This window comes from Oncorhynchus tshawytscha, linkage group LG03 (assembly GCF_018296145.1).
Source record: "Oncorhynchus tshawytscha isolate Ot180627B linkage group LG03, Otsh_v2.0, whole genome shotgun sequence".
Lineage (NCBI taxonomy): Eukaryota > Metazoa > Chordata > Actinopteri > Salmoniformes > Salmonidae > Oncorhynchus > Oncorhynchus tshawytscha.
Genome location: NC_056431.1, coordinates 40,436,266 through 40,463,908, shown reverse-complemented (window position 1 = coordinate 40,463,908; position 27,643 = coordinate 40,436,266). Strand labels below are relative to the sequence as shown.

The following is a 27,643-nucleotide window of genomic DNA, read 5'->3' as shown; positions in this document are numbered from 1 at the left end:
TATAGCCTAGGCTAACAAATTCTAAATGGCACTAACAGTACGCAAAGTAACTTAAGCGGAAATAGTCAGGGCACAACTATTCCAAAACTGCAGCTCGTTCCTGGAACACATTTTCCCAACTTCAATCAACCAGTCCATTTTGAATTTGTAACTGTGTTCATTTGGCATGGAATGTAGCTTGTGTATCCAATCCGTTAGATACGTGTTTTATAGGCATTTGTTTCTGTGGGCCCAACGGGAGCTCGTGTGGCGGGATCGGATCCCTCCACACACGAGACATGTAGGGGAAAGGGAATTTGGAGAAGAAATGTGTGATGCTTGGCTTGGTTTCTTTTTTTGTTGTACCCAGCAAATGCACATGTTCATATGGAACACAAGAGTCGAGGCAAATTTGAACGTTGTCTAAAGACAAAATGTCACTTGCCTTAGTTTTACAGTGGTCTATTTGGAGAGAAAAAAAGTGATATTTGGAGAGAAAAAAAGTGATCTCTGGTTAAATATAGAGCTTTTACGTCCGTTGCCGTGCTAATTTACTCATCCCTACCCGGTTAACGCAGGGTGTCTTCAGATTTCCTGTCTCCCAGTCTCCTCAAGCTTAATATAAACCATGATGTTAGCTATATTACTGTGCAACGTATGTTATATTTTTCCCCCCGAGATTGCAAATAAATCTGTACGTTGTAGTGCCCATCGGTTATGAATGTTTCAACCTCTGTGTCGAGAAGGGACACACTCTAAAGTGATTTTCGTACCAGGTTAGGAGAGCATGTTCGCTAAACCCTTTTCCTCAGGCTCCTTACTTGCTACCTTAAATCTCCCACCCTGCTGTGTAAATTCTCATAACCTGCTACGAAAAAGTAATCGAAGTGGCGTAAGATTAAGAAGAATTGCCCGTGTTGAGAAGTTGTGTTTTTGCCGTCTGTTCCGGGTTTCAAAGATCACCAAAAACGACTAACCATGAGCCTTAGCGTTTCGGCCGCCACAGAAACAGACCCTGGGTCTGTTCTAACGTGACCAACAACCTGCGTGCCCATTTCTCCCGACAGGGGAATAATTGCTCTTGCGCTCCATGAAACGGATACGCTCTTCACCCGTTCCGCGCCGAAAGAGCGGCAGAAAAGTCAGACGGAGTGGCAGGTAGCCTAGTGGTTAGAGCGTTGGGCCAGTAACCAAAAGGTTGCTTGATCGAATCCCCGAGCTGCCAAGGTAAAAATCTGGCGTTCTGCCCCTGAACAAGGCAGTTAACCTACTGTGCCTAGGCCCTCTTTGTAATTAAGAATTTGTTCTTAACTAACTTGCCTACTTAAATGAAATAAAAACACAATTTCAGATGGCACTCCATGCCCGCTCTTCCATAGAGAAAGTGATGTATTTTTTTGTGCACCGATAGAGCAGCTGTGACTGGACTAGTTCACAGTAGTTGTTGGTTTCGGTGTGTTACACACATGTAATCTCAATATATTAAAGTAGGTATTTGAAATCAGTTGAACAAGACTGCAGTTATTAAAAATAAGAATTTGTCCTTACCTGACTTGCATAGTTAAATAAAGGTCAAATAAATTAAATTGTGGTATGTACTGTAGAAGTTGGCAGTCAACATTGTTACATTACATTTCTATTGCATCAGAATATACCAGAATATACACTACCAGTCAGTTTTTAGAACACTTACTCATTTGTACTATTTTCTACATTGTAGAATAATAGTGAACACATCAACTATGACGTATCACACATGGAATCATGTTAAACAAATCAAAATATATTTGAGATTCTTCAAATACCCACCCTTTGCCTTGACAGTTTTGCACACTCTTGACTCTCAACCAGCTTCACAAGGTAGTCACCTGGAATGCATTTCAATTAACAGGTGTGCCTTTGTTAATTTGTGGAATTTCTTTCCTTAATGTATTTGAGCCAATCAGTTGTGTTGGGGGGGTATACAGAAGGTGGCCCTATTTGGTAAAAGAGCATTCCATGTTATGGCAAGAACAGCTCAAATAAGCAAAGATAAATAAACAGTCCATCATTGACTGACCTTCGTGTCTGAAAGTAATCTGGAAAATGTCAAGAACTTTGAAAGTTTCTTCAAGTCCAGTTGCAATAACCATCAAGCACTATGATGAAACTGGCTCATGAGGACTGGCAGAGGAATGTAAGACCCAGAGTTGGCTCTGCTGTAGAGGATAAGTTCATTAGTTACTAGCCTCAGAAATTGCAGCCCAAATAAATGCTTCTGAGTTCAAGTAACAGACACATCACATCTCAACATCAGCTGTGAATCAGGCCTTTCATGGTCGAATTGAACACCAATAAGAAGAGACTTGCTTGGGCCAAGAAACACAAGCAATGGACATTTAGACCGGTGGAAATTGGTCCTTTGGTCTGGAGTCCAAATTGGAGAATTCTAGTTCCAACCGCCTTGTCTTTGTGAGACATGGTGTGGGTGAACGAATGATCTCAGCATGTGTATTTCCCACCATAAAGCATGATGGAGGAGGTGTTATGGTGTGAGAGTAGTTTTCAGGTGACACTCTGATATATTTAGAATTCAAGGTGCACTTAACCAGCATGGCTCCCACAGCATTCTGCAGTGATACACCATCCCATCTGGTTTGCGCTTCGTGGGACTATAATTTCGTTTTTCAACAGGACAATGACCCAACAAACCTCCAGGCTGTGTAAGGGCTATTTGACCAAGAAGGAGAGTGATGGAGTGCTGCATCAGGTGACCTGGCTTCCACAATCCCCCAACCTCAAACAAATTGGGATGAGTTGCACTGCAGAGTGAAGGAAAAGCAGCCAACAAATGCTCAGCATATGTGGGAACTCCTTCAAGACTGTTAAAATCATTCCAGGTGAAGCTGGTTGAGAGAATGCCAAGAGTGCAAAGCTGTCATCAAGGCAACGGTTGGCTACTTTGAAGAATCTCATATTTTTTAACACTTTTTGGGGGGGGGTGTTACTAAGTGATTCCATATGTGTTATTTCATAGTTGTGATGTCTTCACTATTCTACAATGTAGAAAATAGTAAGAATTAAGAAAAATCCTTGAATGATTAGATGTTCTAAAAATGTTGACCGGTAGTGTAGGTAGTTTGAAATTACATTTGATATTTCCCTGCAACATTTATGGAAGTTTTTATTTTATTTTTTATTTCATGTTGATAAGTATTATATGTATTTAAATGGTATCACATTGTAGCCCTCAATATCTAATGGTTTGCTATCAAGCACACCCCAATTCCCGCTCAGTATTGTGCAACCAGAGGCCTTTTGAGTGGATGCAGCAGGTACTAGAAACCTGAGTTTGAAGCTGAGTTTGAACCTGAGTTTAAGTAAAATATGTGCAATACTGTATAGATTACAACAAAAAAATTGACTGTCCAATCAAGAACAAGGATTACATTTTTGTGACGTGTTGCAAGTTGAATACATGCTCTAAATTTATATTTATTTAAAACTTATACCAAGGAAATATCCTGTGTAACAACACTGAATGTGACATGAACTACATTGACTTAACTTGCATTACTGTTTTGTGTGTTAATACACCACATTAGATTTATATTGTATTATACTGACAAACAAAATGGACACAGTCTATCATGACATGAAAACCTACTTAAAATAAATAACGTAATTCCCTTAAGTCTTGCTTTTTTTTCTTCCCCAAGTGGTTTTTGTAATTGCATCCACAATTCTTAATGCGTGTCTACTTCACCAGAGACTTGAGGTTACATTATGCAAATTCAGAAGGCCGAAGCTCAAATAGAGATCTCAATTTGTTTGCTTTGTATCTCTGTGTGTGTGATATAATTTGTTCTGTTATTAGCTTTGTTTACACATGGTAATAGTGTGCGTGATAGACGTTTCCTATTTTGTATTTTACACAGTGTATTTTCTTTTTACTGCCACTGTAATTCCAAGTATTGGATTCAGAGTTGGATCAATCCTTTTATTTACCAGTAATTTGAAGTGTCCAGTGCACTGTAGTATGTTTCTAATGGTAGTGTTAACCAAAGCCATTACTCATTGACTTGAGAAACTGTGGCAGGGTTAGACATTCAATCCATATCCTCCCTTTTTAAAGCAGCTGGCCCAATGCTATCCAGATATATATCAAAGGGTCCTATGTACAGTACAAACTGTGATGTTTTGCCCCCCATCTTAGGACATTTGTTACACAAATGCAGAACAGTTCTTCCCTACCAAAAAAACCAAAATACTCATTGGTGAGTCTTCTGTTACAAAGATTTAGCATGGCATATTAATCCAAGTGAGTCATTATGTAGATAAAACACTCAATGGTATACTGAAATCTACAATGAACTGTGAATTATTGTCATTTTGAAATAAACTATTTCAGTATGAGCATTTTGTCTTATTTCCTTTTTAAAAAAATGTGTAGTTTGGTGATGACCTAGCGTGGATAAATAGTGAGCGGAACATCAGATTGAGGCAGTGGAGCCAACAAAGCCAAAGTTGTCCTTTAGGTGTCAGCAAAAGAGCACATAATCATTCAGCCACGGCCAAACGTTGGCTTGTGTCAATATTGCGAAAAGTGTGTGCTTATGACCCAATTTCCTCTGTTTTAAATGTTTAAAACCACACTTTCAAACTTTCAAAGGCAGTACACTATATTATATTTGGTATATTCTCAATCTTATTTTTACTTTGTCTTGTATCAAATGTTCTTTTAAAATTTGTTTGGGAAAAATGAGAAACGCTAAATTATATTTATAGTGGGTGTATTTCAAGGGCCCAATGCATACCACCCCCAGGCATGCTGTGGAACCACCTAACTATATGGCAGCTGGGATCAAATTGTATGTCATTATTGTTGCACTCCATTTTGGACTTTCTCCTCCCACAAGGAAGGGTTCATCTGAAGAATTCAGACTTGAGGGGTGTGTCCCAAATGGCAACCTATTACCTATATAGTTAATTACTTTTGACCAGAGCCTTATGGGTAGTGGAATACACGGGGAATAGGTTGGCCATTTGGGATGCACCCTTTTTAGGTGAGCTGTTCAACTTTCACATTAGTTACACCAACTTGTTATCGAAAACGCTCTTGTTTGTTTCACGTTGATGCTTTGCAGAGAAACGGTTGAGTCACACTCAACCTGTTGTAAATGTATGAGCAACGTAAGTTGTCTTCTCCTTTCTCTCTGAAATGATTTTGACAACGGTCGCAGTGAGTATTAATCCAAAATACCTGACGGCCAAAGCTCCTTAAAGCTCAAGAACAAAGTGACGAAGGCAAAGAAAAAGTGCATTTACAATAGATCATATGAGGCATTTTAATGTACCAATCTAAACTTTAATATTTGTACTTAACCATAACATTTATAAAATGTGTTCTAACAGAATAAACAGTTACAATAGCAGACTTCTGAACAAAACGTCTTCAGCGTTCTCCTGTAAGTCTTAGTGAATTTCCATTGGTGTCATACTGTTTGATAGAATTGCTCTGATCCGTTCTTCATCTTGAGCTGTCGACAGTGTAACGGTGCATGCCGCAATGCCATTTCACTCAATGAAACCCCTATTGCTGTCATGTGGAACATTCAGACCAAAATGAGAAATTTCGCAATACACAAATTTGTTATTACAGAGAATTGATTTTGATTGTGTGAATATACAATATGTCAACAGTATTGCGAACCTGAACAAGCAGAGAAGAGCGAAATTCAGTGAACGAACGAGCAGAGTGGCAAATTTAGTAATGGTAATGTACAAAATGTCGTCAATTGGGGAAATCAAGCAAGGTCAACTCCAGCTACACAGCCACCATTTAGTTCCACTGTAATATGCACAGATGTCATTTGCAACTACTATTTGTAATACTACATACCAAATTATTTCAGAATTCTATGGACACATTCTCAGACGAGCCAAACATGTATACTATACACACAGCAAATCACAGACCGACTCTGAGGCTTTCCTGTATCTATACATGCATGACCGCCTATACGTGACTGCAACAAGCGAAGTCAAGCTTTACATTGATCATTTGACCCCACATTCACCTTAGTACAGCATCTCCTCAGTGTGCGACCTGTCCTTCAGTGTTGTTGATGACAGAGGAGAAACTTGGTATAGGGTGCCATCAGGGACCATGATTGGGAACTTTTGAAAATGTCATAGTGACACATGATTATGAATATTTAAAAGCCATATTTGGCCCCCGTGATTACTTGACATGGGGCAAGAGTAGATTTTATTTACGCTGATGAATAGGTAATTTCATTGTGGACTTGTCAAACAAAGCACAGCTCAGAGCACTCAGCAGGGTTACAGATATTAAAGGCCCAGTGGGATCAAAAATGAGAGTTTCCTGTGTTTTATATTTCCACACGGAGGCTGGAATAATACTGTGAAATTGTGAAAATGATGATGGTGCCCTTTTAGTGTAATGGCTGTTTGAAAAGTCCGCCTGAAATGTCAGCCTGTTTTGGTGGGATGGAGTTTTGCCCTGCCTGGTGACATCACCTACTTCATAGACTAATAAGAAAGAGTTCCAAACCTCTCTGCCAATAACCGCTAGTTTCCCCCTCCACTCCCAGACAGTCCTAGCTAAATTCTTGATTGAGAAATTTCTCTTTGCTAAGAACCTTTTTTCTTCATTTTTGACCATTTTAATTTAAAACAATCACAGGAAGGACCTTCATTGTTATCCAAATGATTTGATATTGAGATAAAAAGGTCCATTGCGGCCGTTTCTAAGATCACAATCAAAATAAAAAAATAACAAATAGTTATATTCAAACATCTTTATCTATTTATGTGATCGTGTGCTGTAATGTGAGGTATAAATGAATAACCCAGCAAAATACAAAATCGTATACCTACAGTCGATTTTCAGACAGTAGTCAAAGTGATAGGTCTTTCACTGAGGCTGTTCTACACGGGAATGGACAGCAGTTTTAGTCCAGGATAAACTTTTACTGTAACAAATTCACTATCTAAGCCAAGAGATTGTGCGGGAGACATAAAGCAATTATTTTGGAAGCAACTTTGCTTCCAACAGGGATTTATGGGAAAGGACTCTTCTGGCCCTTTCTTTACATAGAGGCGCTCAGCTACTACAGACTGTGGAATGTGCTCAATTGTGTGTATTATGATTCATCCATGTCAAGGGGATTCACAGCACAGCTTGTTGCTTGCTATTCATTGCCTTTTTGAATGATGACCCAATATGGACACCGTAATTGTTGTAAGAACTTCACCCATGCCCAAGTCAGTAAATAAAATAAAAATAATGACAGTAATATTAACCATATCTATGTGCATTTTGTTGCTTGGAGCAAGGCAATTCCAATCATCTTTCTGACTGGTTTTGCTAATAAACAAAAATATGTCAGTGTGATTACTACAATCATAACAGCTATATATATATATATATATATATTATTATTAAATAATTTTCTCTAAAATATATAAATCAATTACAAAAATTAGTATTAGTGTTGAATTAAATTAATCATTATCCATTTAAAACAGTGCTTTCTCTTTGTGTTCAGGTTGAACCTATGTAAATGTATAATGCTACTCTCTAAAACACCTTTCCCATAAACCAGACATGTCAATCTCTCCTGGCTCAAAGTAGAGGAGAGATTGACCTCCAAACTGCTTGCCTCTGTGAGAGGTATTGACTTGTTGAAAGCACCGAACTGTCTGTTCAAACATCTAATACACAGCTCAGACACCCATACATACCCCACAAGAAATGCCACCAGGGGTCTCTTCACAGTCCCGAAGTCCAGAACAGACTCTGGGAAACTCAGTACTACATGGAACTCTCTTCCACACCAAATAACTCAAGCGAGCACTAAAATCAGATAAAACAACACCTCATGGCACAACGAGGACTGTGAAGAGACCCAAACACGTACACACAATCTAACACACTCACTCTACACACACACACACACACACACACACACACACACACACACACACACACACACACACACACACACACACACACACACACACACACACACACACACACACACACACACACACACACACACACACATATTTGTAATGTGGTATTGTGGATTTTATATTGTACATTTGTAATAAAAGAGCAGTAATATAATATATTGTATGATGCGTTGTTTTATTTATGATTTCGGCTGTTGTGTTTGGTTGTGATGTAATTGTTTTAACCCTGCTTGGACCACAGGAAGAGTAGCTGCTACCTTGGCAGCAGCTAATGGGGATCCTAATAAATACTAAATAGTGTATAGCTGGTACGCAGTATGGGCCCTATCATCAAAGCGAGGATAGAATGGTTTTAACACGCCAAAAGATCAATGTAATTCCTCTGATTTTGTTTGATATCTCTGTATAATGGTTCGATTGAATATGACCACCTGTCTTATACTCATCTTGTATACAATATAAAGGGGAAATGATATCTCATCAAATAATGACATATTTTACAATGATTCAAAAACAGTGAGCTGAGTGAGAACTTATTGAGAATAATAATAACAAATTAAGAAAGGTACACAAATCAAGATACTGGAGTTGAGTAGAAATGAATCAAGATGGCTCAAAAATGACATGCAGTCCTTGTCTTGTTCCCATGTGGTGACCATGTACCAAAATAACCAGTATAGAAATCGCAGAGTGGCCAGCTGTCAATTGTAGGAAGATTGAAGGTGGGCGTCTCCAGCTGGACAGTAATGTGGGGTCCAATCTGTGCTTACATACAAGTGGTCTGTTTGCAGCACAGGTTTGGTGTTCAACTTTGGCTGTAGCTTTTTCACTGGTGACAGCAAGAAAGGTATAGAACTGAGGTCCCAGGGTCTGTTTTGATGCCCGATCCAGCCCAGAGAGGACACAACTTTTGTTGTCATCAGGATGGAAAGATGGCCGCCGGCTCTAGCAGGCAAAGTCCTCAAACACTCCATGTGGCTGTCCTTGGTGGTGGGGGAGATGGTGGTTCGGTAGAATCGTATTGGCGTAAGCTCCTTCAGGATGACTTCTGGTCATGGTCATATCACTGGACTCCTGGTGGCCACAAAGACCACAACACAATAAGATATACAAAATGGGCCAGTTTCCCAGACACAGATAAAGATTAGTCTTGGACTAAAGGCTCTATTCAATTCGTATCGCCGAAGTATCGCGGAAGATCCATGTATACATTTTAAGGTAATTTCCAATTGAGCCGAAATATGCAGCGCTTACTGTGAATGCAGTCTCAGCGACCGCAGGTACTTTGAGCATCTCTACTGATCAGTGTCCCACCCACGGGACAGTTGAGCTAATGTGCGCTAATGTGATTAGCATGAGGTTGTAAGTAACAAGAACATTTCCCAGGACATAGACATATCTGATATTGGCAGAAAGCTTAAATTCTTGTTAATCTCACTGAACTGTTCAATTTACAGTAGCTATTACAGTTAAATAATACCATGATATTGTTTGAGGAGAGTGCACAGTTATAAACTCAAAGTTATTAATATTCCAATTAGGTACATTTGAGCAGTCTAGATACAACATTTTGAACAGAAATGCAATGTTTCATTGGATCAGTCTAAAGCTTTGCACATACACTGCTGCTAACAAGTGGCCAAAAACTAAATTGTGCTTGGGCTGGAATAATACATTATAGCCTTTCTCTTGCATTTAAAAAATGATGGTACAAAAAAATACAAAATAAATATTGTTTTTTTCTTTGTTATTATTTTTTACCAGATCTAATGTGTTATATTCTCCTACATTATTTTCACATTTCCACAAACTTCAGTGTTTCCTTCCAAATGGTGTCAAGAATATGCATAACTTTGCTTCAGGTCCTGAGCTACAGGCAGGTAGATTCGGGTATGTCATTTTAGGCAAAAATTGAAAAAAGGGGAGGATCCTTAAGAGGATCAATCGTGCTACAAAGCAGATCATCAGCGCTCAGGATTGAATAGAGCCCTAAGAATGTTCAATGGAGGCTTAGTCTGTGTCCTGGAAACTGGCCCTAACTGATGTACAGTTTAACGTTGGCTCAATAAACCAAAATTACAATGCCTTTGAATAAACCAAAATGATAATACCTTTGATGTAATGGTAGATATTTCATGTAGATGATTTTTTTACATCTAGGGAAAATGGATGATTTTGGATGATTTTATATGAACTCGAGAAGTAAATTTGTTCCTCATGAGAGAGGGACCTGGGAATTGGAGTTGCCTCTGGGGGGATGTAATCCTGTACAGTGGGATAAAACAATATTTTTAACAAGAGACTACCCTGATGTCCTTGAGAAAGACATGCAGTGATATAACTTGTAGTGATACATACAGATGTATAGTGATATAACTTGTAGTGATATATAAAGATGTATAGTGATATAGCTTATAGTGATATATAAAGATTCGTAGTGATACATACAGATGTATAGTGATATAGCTTATAGTGATATATAAAGATGTATAGTGATATAGCTTATAGTGATATATAAAGATTTGTAGTGATACATAAAGATGTATAGTGATATAGCTTATAGTGATATATAAAGATGATACATAAAGATTTGTTGTGACACAAAGATTTATAGTGTTATATAAAGATTTATAGGGATAGAGCTTATAGTGATATATAAAGATGCTTAGTGATATAGCTTATCGTGATATATATAGATTTATAGTGATATATAAAGATTTATAATGATATAGCTTGTAGTGATACATATTTATAGTGATTTATAAATATTTACATTGATACATAAAGATTTAGTGAGATAGCTTATATATAAAGATGTATTGATACATAAAGATTTATAGTGATATATAAAGATGTATAGTGATATGTCAAGATTTATAGGGATAGAGCATATAATGATAAATAAAGATGTATAGTGATATATAAAGATGTATAGTGATATAGCTTGTAGTAATGTATAAAGATTTATAATGATATAGCTTGTAGTGCTATTTAGATTGACAAGCGTTGTGCCCAAATGGTTGTACATCACGGCTAGAGTGAACTGAACATCCCCATTTTTAGGAGGTTCATTCTCCCTTCATGCACATACTGTGGATGTGTAGGCCCGCAACATGCCAGATACATCATGCCTGTCATCCCCAAGCAACACGCTCACCTTACTGGCTTTCATATCTTGCAGATCCACAGTTGCAACCGTGGTCGTCTGTTGTTTCTTCTCATCCTTCTGTGGCCTCAGCAGACGCTGCAGCCTGTGCTTGATCACCTGCATGAAGGGAGGGAAGAGAGAAAGTCAGGAGTCCACTCCATCAGCACATCTGACATATGCCAGTGCTCAGCGAGCGGGGGCTATCCATATCATTAGCCTCGTATAACACGAGTGAAATCATTCACGCTCATAATTGACACATAAGCAGTGATCGTAGTCCTCACGTAACAGTTGAAAAGGTCAAAGTCCCACTGACACTGATTAAGGCTGCCATTTTAGAATGTTGTCCTTGGGGTTTACAGATTATGAACAGCTGAAATGTGTGTAGGGTTGTAAAATTCCAGTAACTTTCCCGAAATGTACAGGTATTCCAGAAATCCCGGTTGGAATCAGGTGGGTATAAGCACGAAATCCGGAATCCGCCAACCAGAATTTCTGAGGAAAACTAACAGAATTTTGCAACCCCGAATGTGTCCCCTTTTGTGAGCTTCATGCACATACACATATGAGACAATGTACCTCGTAAACATAATCCAAAATTTCTAAGATTGTCAAAATACTGGCTCCAATGAACAAGCCCATCTGGCCTCCAATGTCACCTGAAAAGGAAGACATCATATTAAGATTCCTCCTGGTATGGTTCCAGGTGATGCCAATGATTACTCATTAAACTCATAGTTCAAACCCATTATCTTGAGTCCAAATTCCATTTATTACCATTTATTACTAATTTATTACAAAGAACCACTGTCAGGCAGTTTCTATATTAATACTCATCTTTAAACCACATGAAACACCAATTATTGAAAACGTTGAATTAAATTTTAAAAATGGCGAGAGAGAAAGTGGTCAGGGCCGAAAAGAGAAACACTCACCTAGTAAACCTGCAACATCGTACGCTTTTTTTTGTTCAATTGTTTCGTAGTTAAGAGCCTCGAAGAAGATGTCCAGCACCAGAAAGTTGTCTCTGGAGACGGAGGAAAATGTGAACATTAATAAAAGATAACTGCATATGTTTATGACACGTTTGTTATAACCAATAGTGAAGTGTTACAAAGAAAACTATACAACTTGCACTTTCCTTTTAAACTCAAACACAACACTGCAATATTAACAGGATAAGACGTCAACACATATACTGTACCATGTCCTTTTTATGGTCATCATAAATTGTCACGGTGGCACATTCATGCCTTAAAAGCAATTAAAAGTAATCAAGTTAATGACTGTCAGATTATGCGGCCTTTAAGATCTTAACAGCATTGAGCAGTGGACTTGAAAAGCACAGGCCGCATCTGAAAACGCAACCTAGTACCCTACTTTTGACCAGGGTACATAGGTCTCTGGTCAAAAAGTAGTGCACTATATATGAATAGGGTGACATTTTCTCATGATGTGTAGCCAACCCCTGAGGGGTCTCCATTTTCCAGCGCTGATCTTTTCCAGGTCATAGTAATATAAGTCGTCAAGTTAGATCTACCTGATATACTCCTCAGACTTGTCGTACTTCCTGGACAGGTAGCGAGCGGAGCCCTTGCTGGGGATCTTGACCATGGAGAGCTCCTTGCCGTAGCGGGTCAGGTTACATGGTGTCTCACAGGGACAGGTGTCCCCAGTGCTCTTCTGGAGAAGGGCTGGGAACACAGAGCAGAGTGTTATAGCCTGGGCCTGGAAGATAGCCTCGAACACAGAGCAGTGTTGTTAGCCTGGCTCTAGGACATAGCTTGGGTCAGTAAGGCCAGTCTAAAGCCAGGTGATCCTAAATGAGCTATAGACTCCAGTGACGATGGAACAGCTGCCATGCACAAAGTGAGGCCCTTGTTCTCCTGCATGGGCACCATCAAATAGGATGCTGGTGTGTTTGGGTTCCATCTTTGCCTCCCTAATAACCACTGTTGATGGATTTCAGTTAGCAAGTTAAAGGGGAATTCTGTTACTTTTTTATCCCCATATTTATTATCTCCAGTGCCTATGTGCTGGAGATAATGAATATGAAAATTGGTGGGATTTCCCTTTCTTCTAATTCAATGTTTACTAGTTTCTACGTTTTTATTGTCACGTGCACTGTACTAGTACCGTGAAATGCCTTTCACGCTCTCTCTTTCCCAACGATGCAGTAGTTCTATAAAAAATAAAATAAAAAATTAAAATGAAGTAGACCAAAAAAAGAAGAACACAAAAAAAGTAACTCATCTATATACAGGGTTAGTTCCAGGGTCAGTGCTAATATCCTATTTACAATGGGCAGGGATACTGGAGTGATACGATTAGATATGTATAGGGGTAAGGTGTGCGTATGTAGAGTCAGTATGAATATATGTGTGTGTGTGTAGAATGTGCATAGAGACCGTGTAAAAAAATAAAAGAGTCCATGCAGATAGTCCATGTAGCCATTTTGTTAGCTGTTTAGCAGTCTCATGGCTTGGGGATAGAAAGATGTTCACGAGCCTATTGGTGTCATACTTGATGTTTGGATACTGCTTGTCGTGCGGAAGCAGAGAGAACAGTATATGGTTGGAGTGGCTGGAGTCTTTAACAATTTTCCCGGGACTTCCTTTCAACACTGCCTGATATAGAGGTCCTCGATGTCAGCGAGGTCAGCCCCAGTGATGTACTGCCTGTCCGCACCACCCCTTGTAGCACCATGCGATCGAGGGAAAGGTGCCGTTGCCATACCAAGCAGCGATGCAGCCAGTCAAGATGCTCTCAATGGTGCAGCTGTAGAACTTTTCAAGTATTTGATGGCCATTGCCAAATCTTTTCAAACTACTGAGGTGAAAGAGGCGCTGTCGCGTCTTCTTCACGACTGTTTGTATGTGGTATGTGGACCATTTTAAGTCCTTAGTGATTTGGACACAGAGGAACTTGAAGCGCTTGACCCGCTCCACTGCAGCCCTGTCGATGTGAATGGGGGTGTGCTCGCCCCACTTCCGTTTCCTGTAGTACACGATCAGCTCCTTGCTCTTACTGACGTTGAGGTTGTTTTCCTGGCACCACACCGCCTGGTCACTGACTTCCACACTGCCAGGTCACTGACTCATTGTCGCCGGGGATCAGGCCTACCCCCGTTGTGTCAACACTTGATGGTGTTGGAGTCGTGCCTGGCCATGCAGTCATGGGTGAACAGGGAGTACAGGAGGAGACTAAGCACACATTCCTGTGGGGCCCCCGTGCTGAGGGTCAGTGTGGCAGAGGCTTAATATACTTACTGAAATCATGGCTATTTCATTGGGTGCACACACTAACACATACAGTGCATTGACTTTTTCCACATTTTGTTACATTACAGCCTTATTCTAAAATTGATTAAATTGTTCCCCCCCCATCAATCTACACACAATACCCCATAATGACGAAGCAAAAACAGTTTTTTTAGACATTTTTGTATATTGATTAAAAATGGACATATCATATATACATATGTATTCAGACACTTTACTCAGTACTTTGTTGAAGCACTCTTGGCAGTGATTACAGCCTCAAGTCTTCTTGCGTGGCACACCTGTATTTGGGGAGTTTCTCCCATTCTTCTCTGCAGATCCTCTCAAGTTCTGTCAGGTTGGATGGGGAGCGTCGCTGCATAGCTGTTTTCAGGTCTCTCCAGAGATTTTCGATCGGGTTGAAATCTGGGCTCTGGCTGGGCCACTCAAGGACATCCAGAGACTTGCCCTGAAGCCACTCCTTCATTGTCTTGGCTGTGTGCTTAGGGGTTGTTGTCCTGTTGGAAGGTGAACCTTCACCACAGTCTGAGTTCCTGAGCACTCTGGAGCAGGTTTTCATCAAGGAACTCTGTACTTTGCTCCATTCATCTTTCCCGCGATCCCTGCCGCTAAAAAACATCCCCACAGCATGATGCGGCCACCATCATGCTTCACCGTAGGGATGGTGCCAGGTTTCCTCCATATGTGACGCTTGGCATTCAGGTCAAAGAGTTCAATCTTGGTTTCATCAGACCAGAGAATCTTGTTTCTCATGGTCTGAGAGTCATTTAGGTGCCTTTTGGCAAACTCCAAGCGGGCTGTCATGTGCCTTTTACTGCGGAGTGGCTTCCGTCTGACCACTCTACCAAAAAGGCTTGATTGGTGGAGTGCTGCAGAGATGATTGTCCTTCTGGATGGTTCTCTCATCTCCACAGAGGAAATCTGGAGCTCTGTCAGAGTGACCATCAGGTTCTTGGTCACCTCCCTGACCAAGGCCCTTCTCCCCCGATTGCTTAGTTTGGCCGGGCGGCCAGCTCTAGGAAGAGTCTTGGTGGTTACAAACATTTTCAATGTAAGAATGGCTATTGTGTTCTTGGGGACTTTTTTTGGTACCCTTTCCAGGTCCTGTATCGGAGCTCTACGGACCATTCCTTTGACCTCATGTCTTGGTTTTTGCTCTGACATTTACTGTCAACTGTGGGACCCTATATAAACAGGTTTGTGCCTTTCCAAATCATGTCCAATCAATTGAATTTACCACAGGTGATGATCAATGGAAATAGGATACACCTGAGCTCAATTTCGAGTCTCATAGCAAAAGATGAAAAAAAATGGGGGAAAAAAAAGAAAAAAAAAACCTGTGTTTGCTTTGTCCTTATGGGATATTATGTGTAGATTGATGAGAAAAAATTATAATTTAATCCATTTTAGAATAAGGCTGTAATGTAACAAAATGTGGAAAAAGTCAAGGGGCCTGAATACTTTCCGAATGCACTCTACATGCATAAACAATTTCTCATTCACAGCGATAAAAGCAAATATATGCACAATCAGAAAAAAAACTCACATACTACATAAACATAGACCACAATACATGGCTTACTCAATCATCCCTCTTTTCAAGACAAAATTCAATTCAGTTGGACAAAATGGCCAGTGTCTATGACCTGATAACAGTAATTCCAATTTTATAACTCTTATAATGAGGTTATTTGTATGCAGGGGCAACACATAATCTATTCTTGGACTGAGGCACACAAGAAAAATCAACTATATAATACAAATATATAAATAATGTTTTAAGTTATTACCTTTCACAATGGGTGAATTTATTCTGATTATTTGAGTGGAGAATGTAACCGATATAAATATGAACAGTTCTTGTAAGATATATCTACATTTAGCTCACCCACCCATTAAATGGGCTTGGATTTTTTTGTGAAGGAGATAATTAAATGTCTGGCTTATTAGGCTTGAAAATCCTAATTGTACTAATATATCTCTCATCACATAATAAAGCGTTTCTTTTATGACTGTCATAGTATCTTTGAGACAAATCACCTCTGCACAGAGATAACCCGAACCAGACAGTGGGGAGTCGGCCGCACCGTATGGAGTTGGTTTGGTCAAGGAATATCAATGTACTGTGAAAGCTCCAACGTGAAGTCGAGTAAGGAGTTGGGTAACATCGTTGTCACTCACAGCTTGCGCATTTCCTTCTCCTACAATTGACATATCAACATGGAGGCAATTTCATTTTGAAATCTTTACCCAGGCTATCTCCACCCATACACTGAAACTCAATATCTCCTTATAAAGTGAGTCAACATTCTGAGTTACTGATTTCACTGTCGTTTTACTCTATTATAATAGTAAATAAAAATGTTTCTTACCAAGCGCCTTGTCAACACACTTGATGTTACTGGGAGTGCAGATATCGGCAGTTCCTGCAGTACAAAACATGAAATGAGTTTGATCAATCAAAAACAAAATGGTCGCCGCCTGTATCTCTGCCAACATGGAAAACTCTCATTGAGAACAGAACACTAGCTTATCATTCATCTACGAACGCAGACATGGGAAGATGAGTTCCAGGGATAGGGTGTCCGCCTCTGATTGCATCGAGAAATGGAGCACCGGGGCCCCACCCCAAAGGCATATTTAGAAAGTCTAAAAACCAATCAACGGTTTACCTTCTCACCATGACAAACACAGAGCAGGGGGCACTAACGATAGGAATTCATCAGGAGCACAATTAATCGCGGGAAATATGTGTGGCAACGCAGACGACAAAATGTTCTTTGAGTTAATGTTTTGAGAACAGTCGCCTTTCCAATTTGCATTAGGGAAGATTGATTTGGGGACATTAAAGTCGGGGGCACAGAGGAGCAGAGTCGTCATTATGATCAGGGTAGCAGGAATGCACAGGAAATCTTTCACCATATTTTCAATGGAAAGAGGTCAGGTGTGTCTGTACTGGGGATTTTCATCAAGGAATGAAACGAAGCAGATTGGTATACCACATAGGACTCCAGCCGTGCCAAGACGTACATATTGACACAGTGTGTGAACATAAAATGGTTGAAACAGGGACAAAATTATCTAATATCAGTGACCCACTGGTTGAATCAACGTTGTTTCCACGTCATTTCAAAGAAATCAGGTTGAACCCACGTGGAATAGATGTCAGATGGATGTCTGTGCCATGTAGGGAGTGAGGTTTACAGTAGACTACTTACCGGGCATGTGCACCATCCTGCAGTTGCACTCCCGGAGCACCTCCCTGGTCTCGCAGCGCAGGCGGCAGGCACTGATGCTGTAGGTGTCGTATCCCGGGATCATCTGGTCGCTGGTGGAGCGGCAGTTCCCCCAGGGCTGGGGCAGGTAGGTCAGCTAAGCACAGAGTGATTGATTAGAGCCGTGGCTGAGCCACAGGGAGGAGAAGTGGGAAAAGTACTGAGGGGGTGGTAAATCTGGGAGAAAGCAGTGCCGGGGCCTACCCTTTGTTCCTGACATGAAACAAAGGTCTGGAATCCCGGGGAGACTCCGAAGCCCAGCTGGTGGATGTAGGGAGGCTCATCCTGGCTGTGGATCTGCACGCGGATCCCTGCCTCTAACGACGTCTCATCTTCCGGGATAAAAGAGGCACGCGCAGGCAGTACAAAGACACACACACAGAGTGGATTCATTCAGCCTTTTATTCATCAATCCTAGGGGAGGGCTAATTTTCACTACGCCTATCTCAGTCATGAGAAAAATGAGACACTGACAATGTGTGTGAGTGTGTGTGTGTGTGTGTGTGTGTGTGTGTGTGTGTGTGTGTGTGTGTGTGTGTGTGTGTGTGTGTGTGTGTGTGTGTGTGTGTGTGTGTGTGTGTGTGTGTGTGTGTGTGTGTGTGTGTGTGTGTGTGTGTGTGTGTGTGTGTGTGTGTAGAATATGACTAACAGTGCTGTCAACAGATGTATCCCTTCCAGTAATCATTTTACAAAAACATTATTCAGGATGGTGATGCCATTGCAAAAATGTATCGCTAGGGTCCCGCACAAACAAGATTCAGAGATTTATGACAACAGACACAGGAGCCCGCAACATCACGTAAGATTTATGGCTTACTTGTCTCTTTCCAGATGGGGAGATACTCGTCCTGTTGAATATCCAACATAATCTCCAGGCCATTTCCCATTCCACCTTGCTTGGTCTTCCTGGACGTCGACTTGTTCCCATTGAAAGTGTAACATTTTCCGTATCTGGTGTAGACCTACAGGAGAATATGTTCGTATCAGAAATGTCATAATAAACATGACAATATCCATCTCCACTATGACAGACGTACTCGTGAGGTGTCGTAATGAAGTTGAAGATAAGGCCTGGAAAATGAACAAGATTGTCTACGTGGTTTCTCATTCTCTGTCTGTAATAAACATAGGAGATGTGTTTTGAGGGGAGAGTTATATACCAACAGTCTTGATCTTTACTGATAAAAACATATCAAAAACACAACTTGTAACGTATACCTGTATTTTACATACTTACTGTAGGACTATGATAAAATTATCCATTCAGGATTCCACAGAAATCCACAAAGATCTTTTTAATCTACGTTAATAAGAAAAAAATTTTTTAAAATAGAAACATTTGTAACTGATGTACAATATCATTCGAAAGCTTGACAGCAGCATTTTAAGGAAGTTAATTTTCTTTGTTTATGGGCCTCATCTCACTACAGTACAAGCCAAAGTGACACATGTCTATTATTTTGACTTAACACCATGAACCTTGTGAAATGAAAGAATGAAAGATGAGGAAATCACATGACAAACAAGATGAGCAGATGAGACAGCGGGGTTGACAGTAAAATTACAACGGTGTCAAATCCAGAATGTTTCTGTAAAAACAAGCCTGTTTTTACTTCAATATCACCCCATTTAGAGTTGCATAATTCCAGTAACTTTCTCAAAATGGCCTGGTCTTCCAGAAATCGCAGATGGAAGATTCCCGGAACAGGAGGGAATAAGCAGGAAATCCAGAAATTGCAGATGTAAGATTCCCGGAACAGGAGGGAATAAGCAGGAAATCCAGAAATCCTGGGAATTATCAGAATTTTGCAACCCTAAGTACAAGCCTTATAATGACTGGTGTGACGACTAAATTAGGGACAAAAATGAGACAACACTGATAGTTACACACAAATTAAAGCCACGGTTGAGCTATAAAACCTGTACACTGTCATCTGGCTCTGCTGGCTGTTGTACACCGTCCATAACAGTCATTAAGACCAGTTTTGTTGTTGTTTGATTCCCAGATTGCCCCTTTAAGCCCAAATCAAAGTGTTTTGGTCGCCTACACAGATTTGCAGATGTTATCGCAGGTGCAGACGCTTACAGTTGGAGTCGGAAGTTCACATACACTTAGGTTGGAGTCATTAAAACGAGTTTACATACACTTAGGTTGGAGTCATTAAAGCAAATTTTTCAACCACTCCACAAATTTCTTGTTAACAAACTATTGTTTTGGCAAGTCGGTAAGGACATCTACTTTGTGCATGACACAAGTAATTTTTCCAGCAATTGTTAACAGACAGACTATTTCACTTATAATTCACTGTATCACAATTCCAGTGTGTCAAAAGTATACATACACTAGGTTGACTGTGCCTTTAAACAGCTTGGAAAATTCCAGAAAATTATGTCATGGCTTTAGAAGCTTCTGATAGGCTAATTGACATTATTTGATTCAATTGGAGGTGGACCTGTTGATGTATTTCAAGGTCTACCTTTCAAACTCAGTGCCTCTTTGCTTGACATCATGGGAAAATCAAAAGAAATCTCAGAAAAATAATTGTAGACCTCCACAAGTCTGGTTCATCCTTGGGAGCCATTTCCAAATGCCTGAAAGGTACCACGTTCATCTGTACAAACAATAATACACAAGTATAAACACCATGGGACCACGCAGCCGTCATACTGCTCAGGAAGGAGATGCGTTGTGTCCTAGAGATGAACATACTTTGGTGCAAAAAGTGAAAATCAATCCCAGAACAACAGCAAATTACCTTGTGAAGATGCTGTAGGAAACAGGTACAAAAGTATCAATATCCAGAGTAATAGAGTAATACGGGTCCTATATATCGACATAACCTGAAAGGACTCTCAGCAAGGAAGAAGTCACTGCTCCAAAACTGCCATAAAAAGCCAGACTACAGTTTGCAACTGCACATGGGGACAAAGATTGTACTTTTTGGAGAAATGTCCTCTGGTCTGATGAAACAAAAATAGAACTGTTTGGCCATAATGACCATCGTTATGTTTGGACGAAAAAGGGGGAGTCTTGCAAGCCGAAGAACACCATCCCAACCGTGAAGCACTGGGGTGGCAGCATCATGTTGTGGGGGTGCTTTGCTGCAGGAGGGACTGGTGCACTTCACAAAATAGATGGCATCATGATGCTTGAAAATTATGTGGATATATTGAAGCAACATCTCAAGACATCAGTCAGGAAGTTAAAGCTTGGTTGCAAATGGGTCTTCCAAATGGACAATGACCCCAAGCATACTTCCAAAGTTGTGGCAAAATGGCTTAAGGACAACCAAGTCAAGGTATTGGAGTGGCCATCACAAAGCCCTGACCTCAATCCTATTGAAAATGTGTGGACAGAACTGAAAAAGCGTGTGCTAGCAAGGAGGCCTACAAACCTGACTCAGTTACACCAGCTCTGTCAGGAGGAATGGGCTACAATTCACCCAGCTTATTGTGGGAAGCTTGTGGAAGGCTACCCGAAACGTTTGACCCCAGTTAAACAATTTAAAGCAATGCTACCAAATACTAATTGAGTGTATGTAAACGTCTTCCCCACTGGGAATGTGATGAAAGAAATCAAATCTGAAAGAAATCATTCTCTCTACTATTATTCTGACATGTCACATTCTTAAAATAAAGTGGGGATCCTAACTGACCTAAAACAGGGAATTTTTACTAGGATTAAATGTCAGGGATTATGAAAAACTGAGTTTATATGTATTTGGATAAGGTGTATGTAAACTTCCGACTTCAACTGTATTACCAAACTGGGATGTTTACTAAAACATAGTACACACCTACTACCATAGGGTTCCTTTAACAGAAAAAAAATAAACATTTCAAATCGACTGTATGATCGTTCCGTAAATGGGTACACATCTAGAATATGTAGGAACAAAACAATGTTGTCAAATGATTCAAAGGCATACAGTATAATTGTGGCTAAACCAATAGTGTATGAAGAGGACAATGGTGTGCAAGCCGCCATCTTTGACTGACATGTGCTGTTAGTGTAAATTGGTTTAATCTGTGGAAGGCTGGCACAGAGCAAGCAGAGAAGGTAAGCTGTACCTATCATTGATTTAGCCTGCTTCATTGACATACTTAATCCTCCACCGCTGCACTCAAATCTGATCCAGCAGGCTACAGCGGTAGAGGGATTCAAGTTTAGAAATGAAAAAAAAAAGAAGGAAAGAATACTCTCTTACAGAGAGTCCCCGAGTTCTGCTCTAAAAGTTTGGCTGTTTTGAGAATGCCGGGGTGTTCACAAATGATGTCCCCAGAGAGCAGGGGAAGTTTTCCCATCATCTCAGCCTGGAAATCGTTGCTGGCAGAGCCTCCACTGATTCATTTCTCAGCTTTAGAGCCTCTCTCTCTCGTCGCTCCAGGAGTCTGTGTGATTGATGGTGCATTTTCTCTGCGTTTCATCTCGCACCAAATTTAGCAAAGTAACAGCTCTGACTTTGTCAATTCCAAGGAGGAACAAAGTATCCTCAAATCACACTAAGAGAGTTCTAGAAGAATCCCTCAAAGGCATCTATAGCTATACACCTTTCAGGTAAACCATGCTGTGGACTAGTGTTCTTGGTAACTTTTAATGAATGTAATAGATAGGTACATTCATGACAAAACTTCTACGATGTTCTCTGTCAAGGTATTGTTTAAATTGAACAGATAACCCGGTAAGCCAGATGTCCAGTGACACAAATTTCCTAGGTGGCAAAGTTCCGGGTGGATATCGTCCTTTATTGGCGTTGTGGTACAGCGTAGGAACAAACACAGTCGTCTACGACTTAGGAAAGATGTTGTTATATAAAATGTACACTTAAAAACATGAAATCAGACAAGACACATTTGAATTAATTACAACTTTCTTCTTCAGAATGTTAACATGTGCATCATTGCGTCAACTTTGCTGAAGAACAAAAGTGATAATTGAAAACGTGGCATAATTGTCTATGCATAAAAAGTGTACTGTGAACCATTGTAGATGGGCCTTGAATAAAAAACAAACCAATTTAAATTAAATAAAATGCATGTTTTCTGGAGAACAAAGGAGAGCTTAACACAAATAACAATTTGAATGTCTCTGTGGGCCGTGCAAACTTAATGTAAAAGTCACTCTGGGCCTTGCCCTTGCATCAATGAGAGAAATTACACTTTCGGTCTCCTGCCAATGCTTTGAACTTTGGGACAAATGGTGTGAGAGCAACTCTGGGACACTGTTCATTGGTGAGCCTTGTGCAGTATTTGTTTTTAATAAAGTTAATTGTTCAGAAATCTGATTCACAGCTGTATGTGGAGCCAAACATGGTCAGGATGTGTAGTGTCAGTTTCTTGAGAACATGGACATCAGCTGCAGGCACCATCTTTCCCCAGAAAGTAACAGGGTCACAGTCACCAGTCTGCTCCTTCAAAGACACATTTTCTTGCAGCTCAATCAACTCCATTTGCAGTGAGGCAACATCTACCAATCTGAAGATTTGTTTTGCTTCTCCTGACAACTTTGTCACATTTGTGACCAAGAAGGGGTTCTGAATGAGCAGCAGCAGTTATCTCCCAACAGTGAAGCCATCAAAGCGAGCCTTGAAGTTATCCATCAGCTTCTGGATGACTGCTGTTATCATATCACACACTGTGTTGTGCCATCCCTTCAGCTTAACATTCAGTTGATTAAGGTGTGATGTAATGTCTGTCAAAAATTCAACTTTTCACATTTTCTTCTTTATCTTCCAAAAACTCCAAAAACTGAGTTGCCTTGTCACTCTTTTGCTCTGATAACAAAAGCTTTGATTTCTTCCTGAATGGCCCAAAAGTGTTCCAAAACCCTGCCTTTGCTGAGAAATCTTACATTGTTGTGCAGTAGTAAGTCAGCAAAATTGGCATTGGCCTCTGTCAGAAAGCCTCGTAGCAGGCAGTGTTGTAGGGATGATGTTGCTCTCCAAAAAATGGATAAGTTTCATTGTCATTGTCATGACCTCAGGATACTCTTTCCCCAGACTGGCACACAGAACAGATTGATGGATGATGCAGTGGTATGATGTCAGGTCAGGGTGGTCCTCTTTTAAACGTGCAACCAGTCCCCTCCCTCTTCCTACCATGGCTGGATCTGTGATGATGGAGACCACAGACTTCAGATCTCTCCTGCTTTTTGTCAGCATCCCTTTGATGACCTCATGGGATATCCTCTCGTGTGTGTGTGTGTGTGTGTGTGTGTGTGTGTGTGTGTGTGTGTGTGTGTGTGTGTGTGTGTGTGTGTGTGTGTGTGTGTGTGTGTGTGTGTGTGTGTGTGTGTGTGTGTGTGCTTCTAGATTTGTTAAGCCCAACATCTCCCCACAGAATTCCTTCCTTGTTTCATTGTAAAATATAAGAAACACCAGAAGCTGTGCATTATAAGTGTCTTCTGTTGATTCATCCACAGCTAATGAAGTGCGTGGTGAATTCTGAATGGCCTCATCGAGTTGTGAAGTTACTAAATCTTCAGCTAATATTTCAGATTGCTGTGGAACCTGACAGTGAGCTCTGTTTGACATTTTCCCTGAGCCCATGTTTATGTTAACCTTCAAGCAGAGTGTCAGCGACTTCACACATGCCTTCTTTAACCATCTCAGCATCAGATATATTTTTTTTTTTTTTTGGGGGGGTTTCTCCCAAAACCCAAGATATTCCTCAGTGAACACTCCATTGCACGTTGTTGGGCTGTCGGTCAATTGACAAGGACTTTGGTGGGCCGCTCATATTGGGATTTGTGTTGATTAATCTTGTTCGTTCTCACCTTCGTGTTCAGGGGATGCGTCTCATCGGTGCCATTGTGTTCTCATGAAAACCACGCAGCAAGTGGTTTTTGGCAAATACCATTACACAGCGAGATGCTACACACAATGCTACAGCTCAATGGCGACAGCTGGAAACCTGTTGCATACTGTTTGGAGTTTGGGGCATGTGAACATTTCCAAAAGTTGGCATTGACACATGCAGTCTAATAACAGGCCGTAAACCCCCAATTCCATTGATAGATAGCGAATACTTAGATGCAGTGCCGATAAGATGTCAGAGACTTTTACTGAGATTGATGCGATTCGGGGCAACAGCAGAATATGCACCCGGTAAAACATTGGTAGTGGCAGACACACTATCACGCAACCCACTGTGCAGGGAGCAGAGCACAACTGATGTCACTGGACACGACGAAACACTGTGATTGACAGCCTAACCTGTACATAGACGAATAAGTCAAGGCTGTCCAGAAAATTCTAAAAGTATACCAGCAGCCGTGTTAGACTACTATCCGATGAAAGATGCGTTATCAGTCATAACTGAGGCATTGAGACTACTAGATTCTGTTCATGTTAGTCATGAGGGACTAAATGCAGAGAAAGAGCAAGAACCTCAGTGTGGTGGCCAGGTTTATCATCGGAGATATCAAAAGCAGAGTACTGTCATGCAAGTTGTTGTGAGACACGCAAAACACAACAGAAAGAGACACTCAGTTCGACCCCAACTCCCAGAGCAGCGTATAGGCACAGACTTGTGTGAGTATAAAGGTCAACACTACCTCGTAGTGTCAGACTAATATTCTCGCTACTTAGAGATACGACGTCTTGTCTACCACAACAACAGGGCCGGTTATAGCGAAACTGAAAGTGACATTCGGCAGGTTCGAGGTTCCGACCCAAAGAGTCGGTGATAATGGACCCTGGTATACCAGTGAAGCCTGGAGAGTTTATTAAACAGTAAAACCTCACAACCTGCATTGGAATGGACATGGTGAACTTGCAGTCCAGACAGCAAAACAGATCTTACAGCAATATGACCCACTGTTGGCTCTCGTGTGCTACAGAGCGACACCAGCTACATCTACAGGTGCGAGCCCTGCAGAGCTGCTGATGGGACGGAAAATCCACACAACACTACCTACACTTGAAAAATAACCTACATCCGAAATGGCAAAACAGAGCTGTTATCGGGCAATAAGATGCGGCAGAACAACGCGCTTTCTACTCTAACAGACGTCACGGAGTACGAGACCTATCCACTTTGAGACCGGTGAATCCGGTACTAGTCAAGCTGGAAGGGGGAAAAGATATGGAAAGGCCCAGCGTTGGTAGTGAGAGAGAATGTGACCCAACGTTCTTACCTTCTGAGGTTGTGGGAGAGAAGAGGACAAATCCCCGGCATCTTCAAGCACTGCGTGTGTCGGGCTCCCAAGAAATGGAACAGAGACTAGCTAGCCCTGAGCTAGGTTCGCAAGAGACGGTGGTGCGGTCAGCCCAACGCTTCACCGGGGGGCACACTGCCTAGCCTCCAGGACATCTACAGCACCAGGTGTCACATATTGGCCAAAAAGATCATTAAGGACCTCAGCCACCTGAGCCACGGCCTGTTCACCCATCTAGAAGGCGAAGACTGTACATGTGCATCAAAGCTGGGACCGAGAGACTGAAAAACAGCTTCTATTTCAGGACATCGGACTGTTAAATAGTCACCACTAGCCGGTCTCCATGCAGTACCCTGCCTTGAACTTTAGTCACTGTTTACTAGCCGTCTACCACCCGGTACTCTGCCCTGCACCTTAGAGACTGCTGCCCTATGTACAGTGCCTTCGGAAATTATTCAGACCCCTTAACTTTTTCCACATACATTATATATATTTTTTCCCTCATCAATCTACACACAATACCCCATAATGTCAAAGCAAAAAGTTAAGAAAAAAACATTTTTGCTAATTTATAACAAACAAATCAACTTAAATATTACATTTACATAAGTAGAACCTTTACTCAGTACTTTGTTGAAGCACATTTTGGTAGTGATTACAGCCTCCAGTCTTCTTGGGTTTGATGCTACAAGCTTGGCACACTTGTATTTGGAGAGTTTCTCCCATTCTTCTCTGCAGATCCTCTCATGCTCTGTCAGGTTGGATGGTGTCGCTGCACAGCTATTTTCAGGTCTCTCCAGAGATGTTCGATCGAGTTCAAGTTTGTGCTCTGGCTGAGCCACTCAAGAACATTCAGAGACTTGTCTCGAAGCCACTCCTGCGTTGTCTTGGCTGTGTGCTTAGGGTTGTTTTCCTGTTCACAATTATTTGGTTACTACATGATTCCATATGTGTTATTTCATAGTTTTGATGTCTTCACTATTATTCTACAATGTAGAAAATAGTAAAAGTAAAGAAAAACCCTGGAATGAGTAGGTGTTTCCAAACATTTGACTGGTACTGTATATAATGGTGTGCATAGACAGTATGAACAGTATATATATAGAAAAGGTGAGTACAGCAGTAGTTATATGGGATATGGCATGACTAGAATACAGCATATATATACAAAGTGGGTAAAACAGTATGTAAACATTATTAGAGTGACCAGTGTTCAATTACTTTATGTACATAGGGAAAAGCAGCCTAACAGGGTAGAGGGTAGGGTGCAGGGTAGAGTACCGGGTGGTAGCCAGCTAGTAACAGTGACTAAGGTTCAGGGCAGGGTACAGGGTGGAGGTTGGCTAGTGGGGACTGTTCAACAGTCTGAATAATAGTCTGAAAAATTGTGGAGCTACAAGCAGGCAATACAAACAATGTACAAAACTGTTTATTGTGTTACAGTAGTTCAAGTTGATTTCAATGAATGATCAGCAGAGTATGGAGAGGTCAGTTAAACGAATAGAAAATATGTCTCATGCTGACAGGCTTGCTTATTTTGGAAGTTACTATAAGCGACTTGAAGTTCGAGTTGAGGTGATACCTTACTGTTGACATTACAGATTGCATAGTATGGTTGACAAAGCAGGAAAAGGGTAATTATCTTCAAGGAGGAGGTGTCAAGGTATTAGCCAAATCTATTAACAGACAACCCTGTAAGCCAATCATAGACAAGTATATGAATCGATGTAAGGGACACATTGCACATCAAATCAAATCAAATTTTATTTGTCACATACACATGGTTAGCAGATGTTAATGCGAGTGTAGCGAAATGCTTGTG

General features: G+C 40.8%; 1 protein-coding gene across 2 annotated transcripts in view; it reads right to left on the bottom strand.

Moving 5' to 3' along the window:
• Positions 1–7,998: 7,998 nt before the first annotated feature.
• The window catches only part of LOC112235493 (acid-sensing ion channel 4-A), a 100,998-nt gene continuing 81,353 nt past the window's right edge, over positions 7,999–27,643 (bottom strand). The window contains exons 2-11 of one of the 2 annotated variants that reach the window (XM_024403947.2): positions 18,481–18,625; positions 17,868–17,995; positions 17,607–17,760; positions 16,761–16,814; positions 12,648–12,801; positions 12,043–12,134; positions 11,687–11,766; positions 11,117–11,224; positions 10,071–10,224; positions 8,915–9,033 (exon numbers count right to left, since the gene is read on the bottom strand). In XM_024403947.2, coding sequence (XP_024259715.1) covers positions 10,093–10,224; positions 11,117–11,224; positions 11,687–11,766; positions 12,043–12,134; positions 12,648–12,801; positions 16,761–16,814; positions 17,607–17,760; positions 17,868–17,995; positions 18,481–18,625 — 1,047 coding nt within the window. In that variant the 3' untranslated portion in view covers positions 8,915–9,033; positions 10,071–10,092. Of the gene's footprint in view, positions 9,034–10,070; positions 10,225–11,116; positions 11,225–11,686; positions 11,767–12,042; positions 12,135–12,647; positions 12,802–16,760; positions 16,815–17,606; positions 17,761–17,867; positions 17,996–18,480; positions 18,626–27,643 lie in introns of both variants that reach the window. The other variant, XM_024403955.2, reaches the window with a different exon arrangement.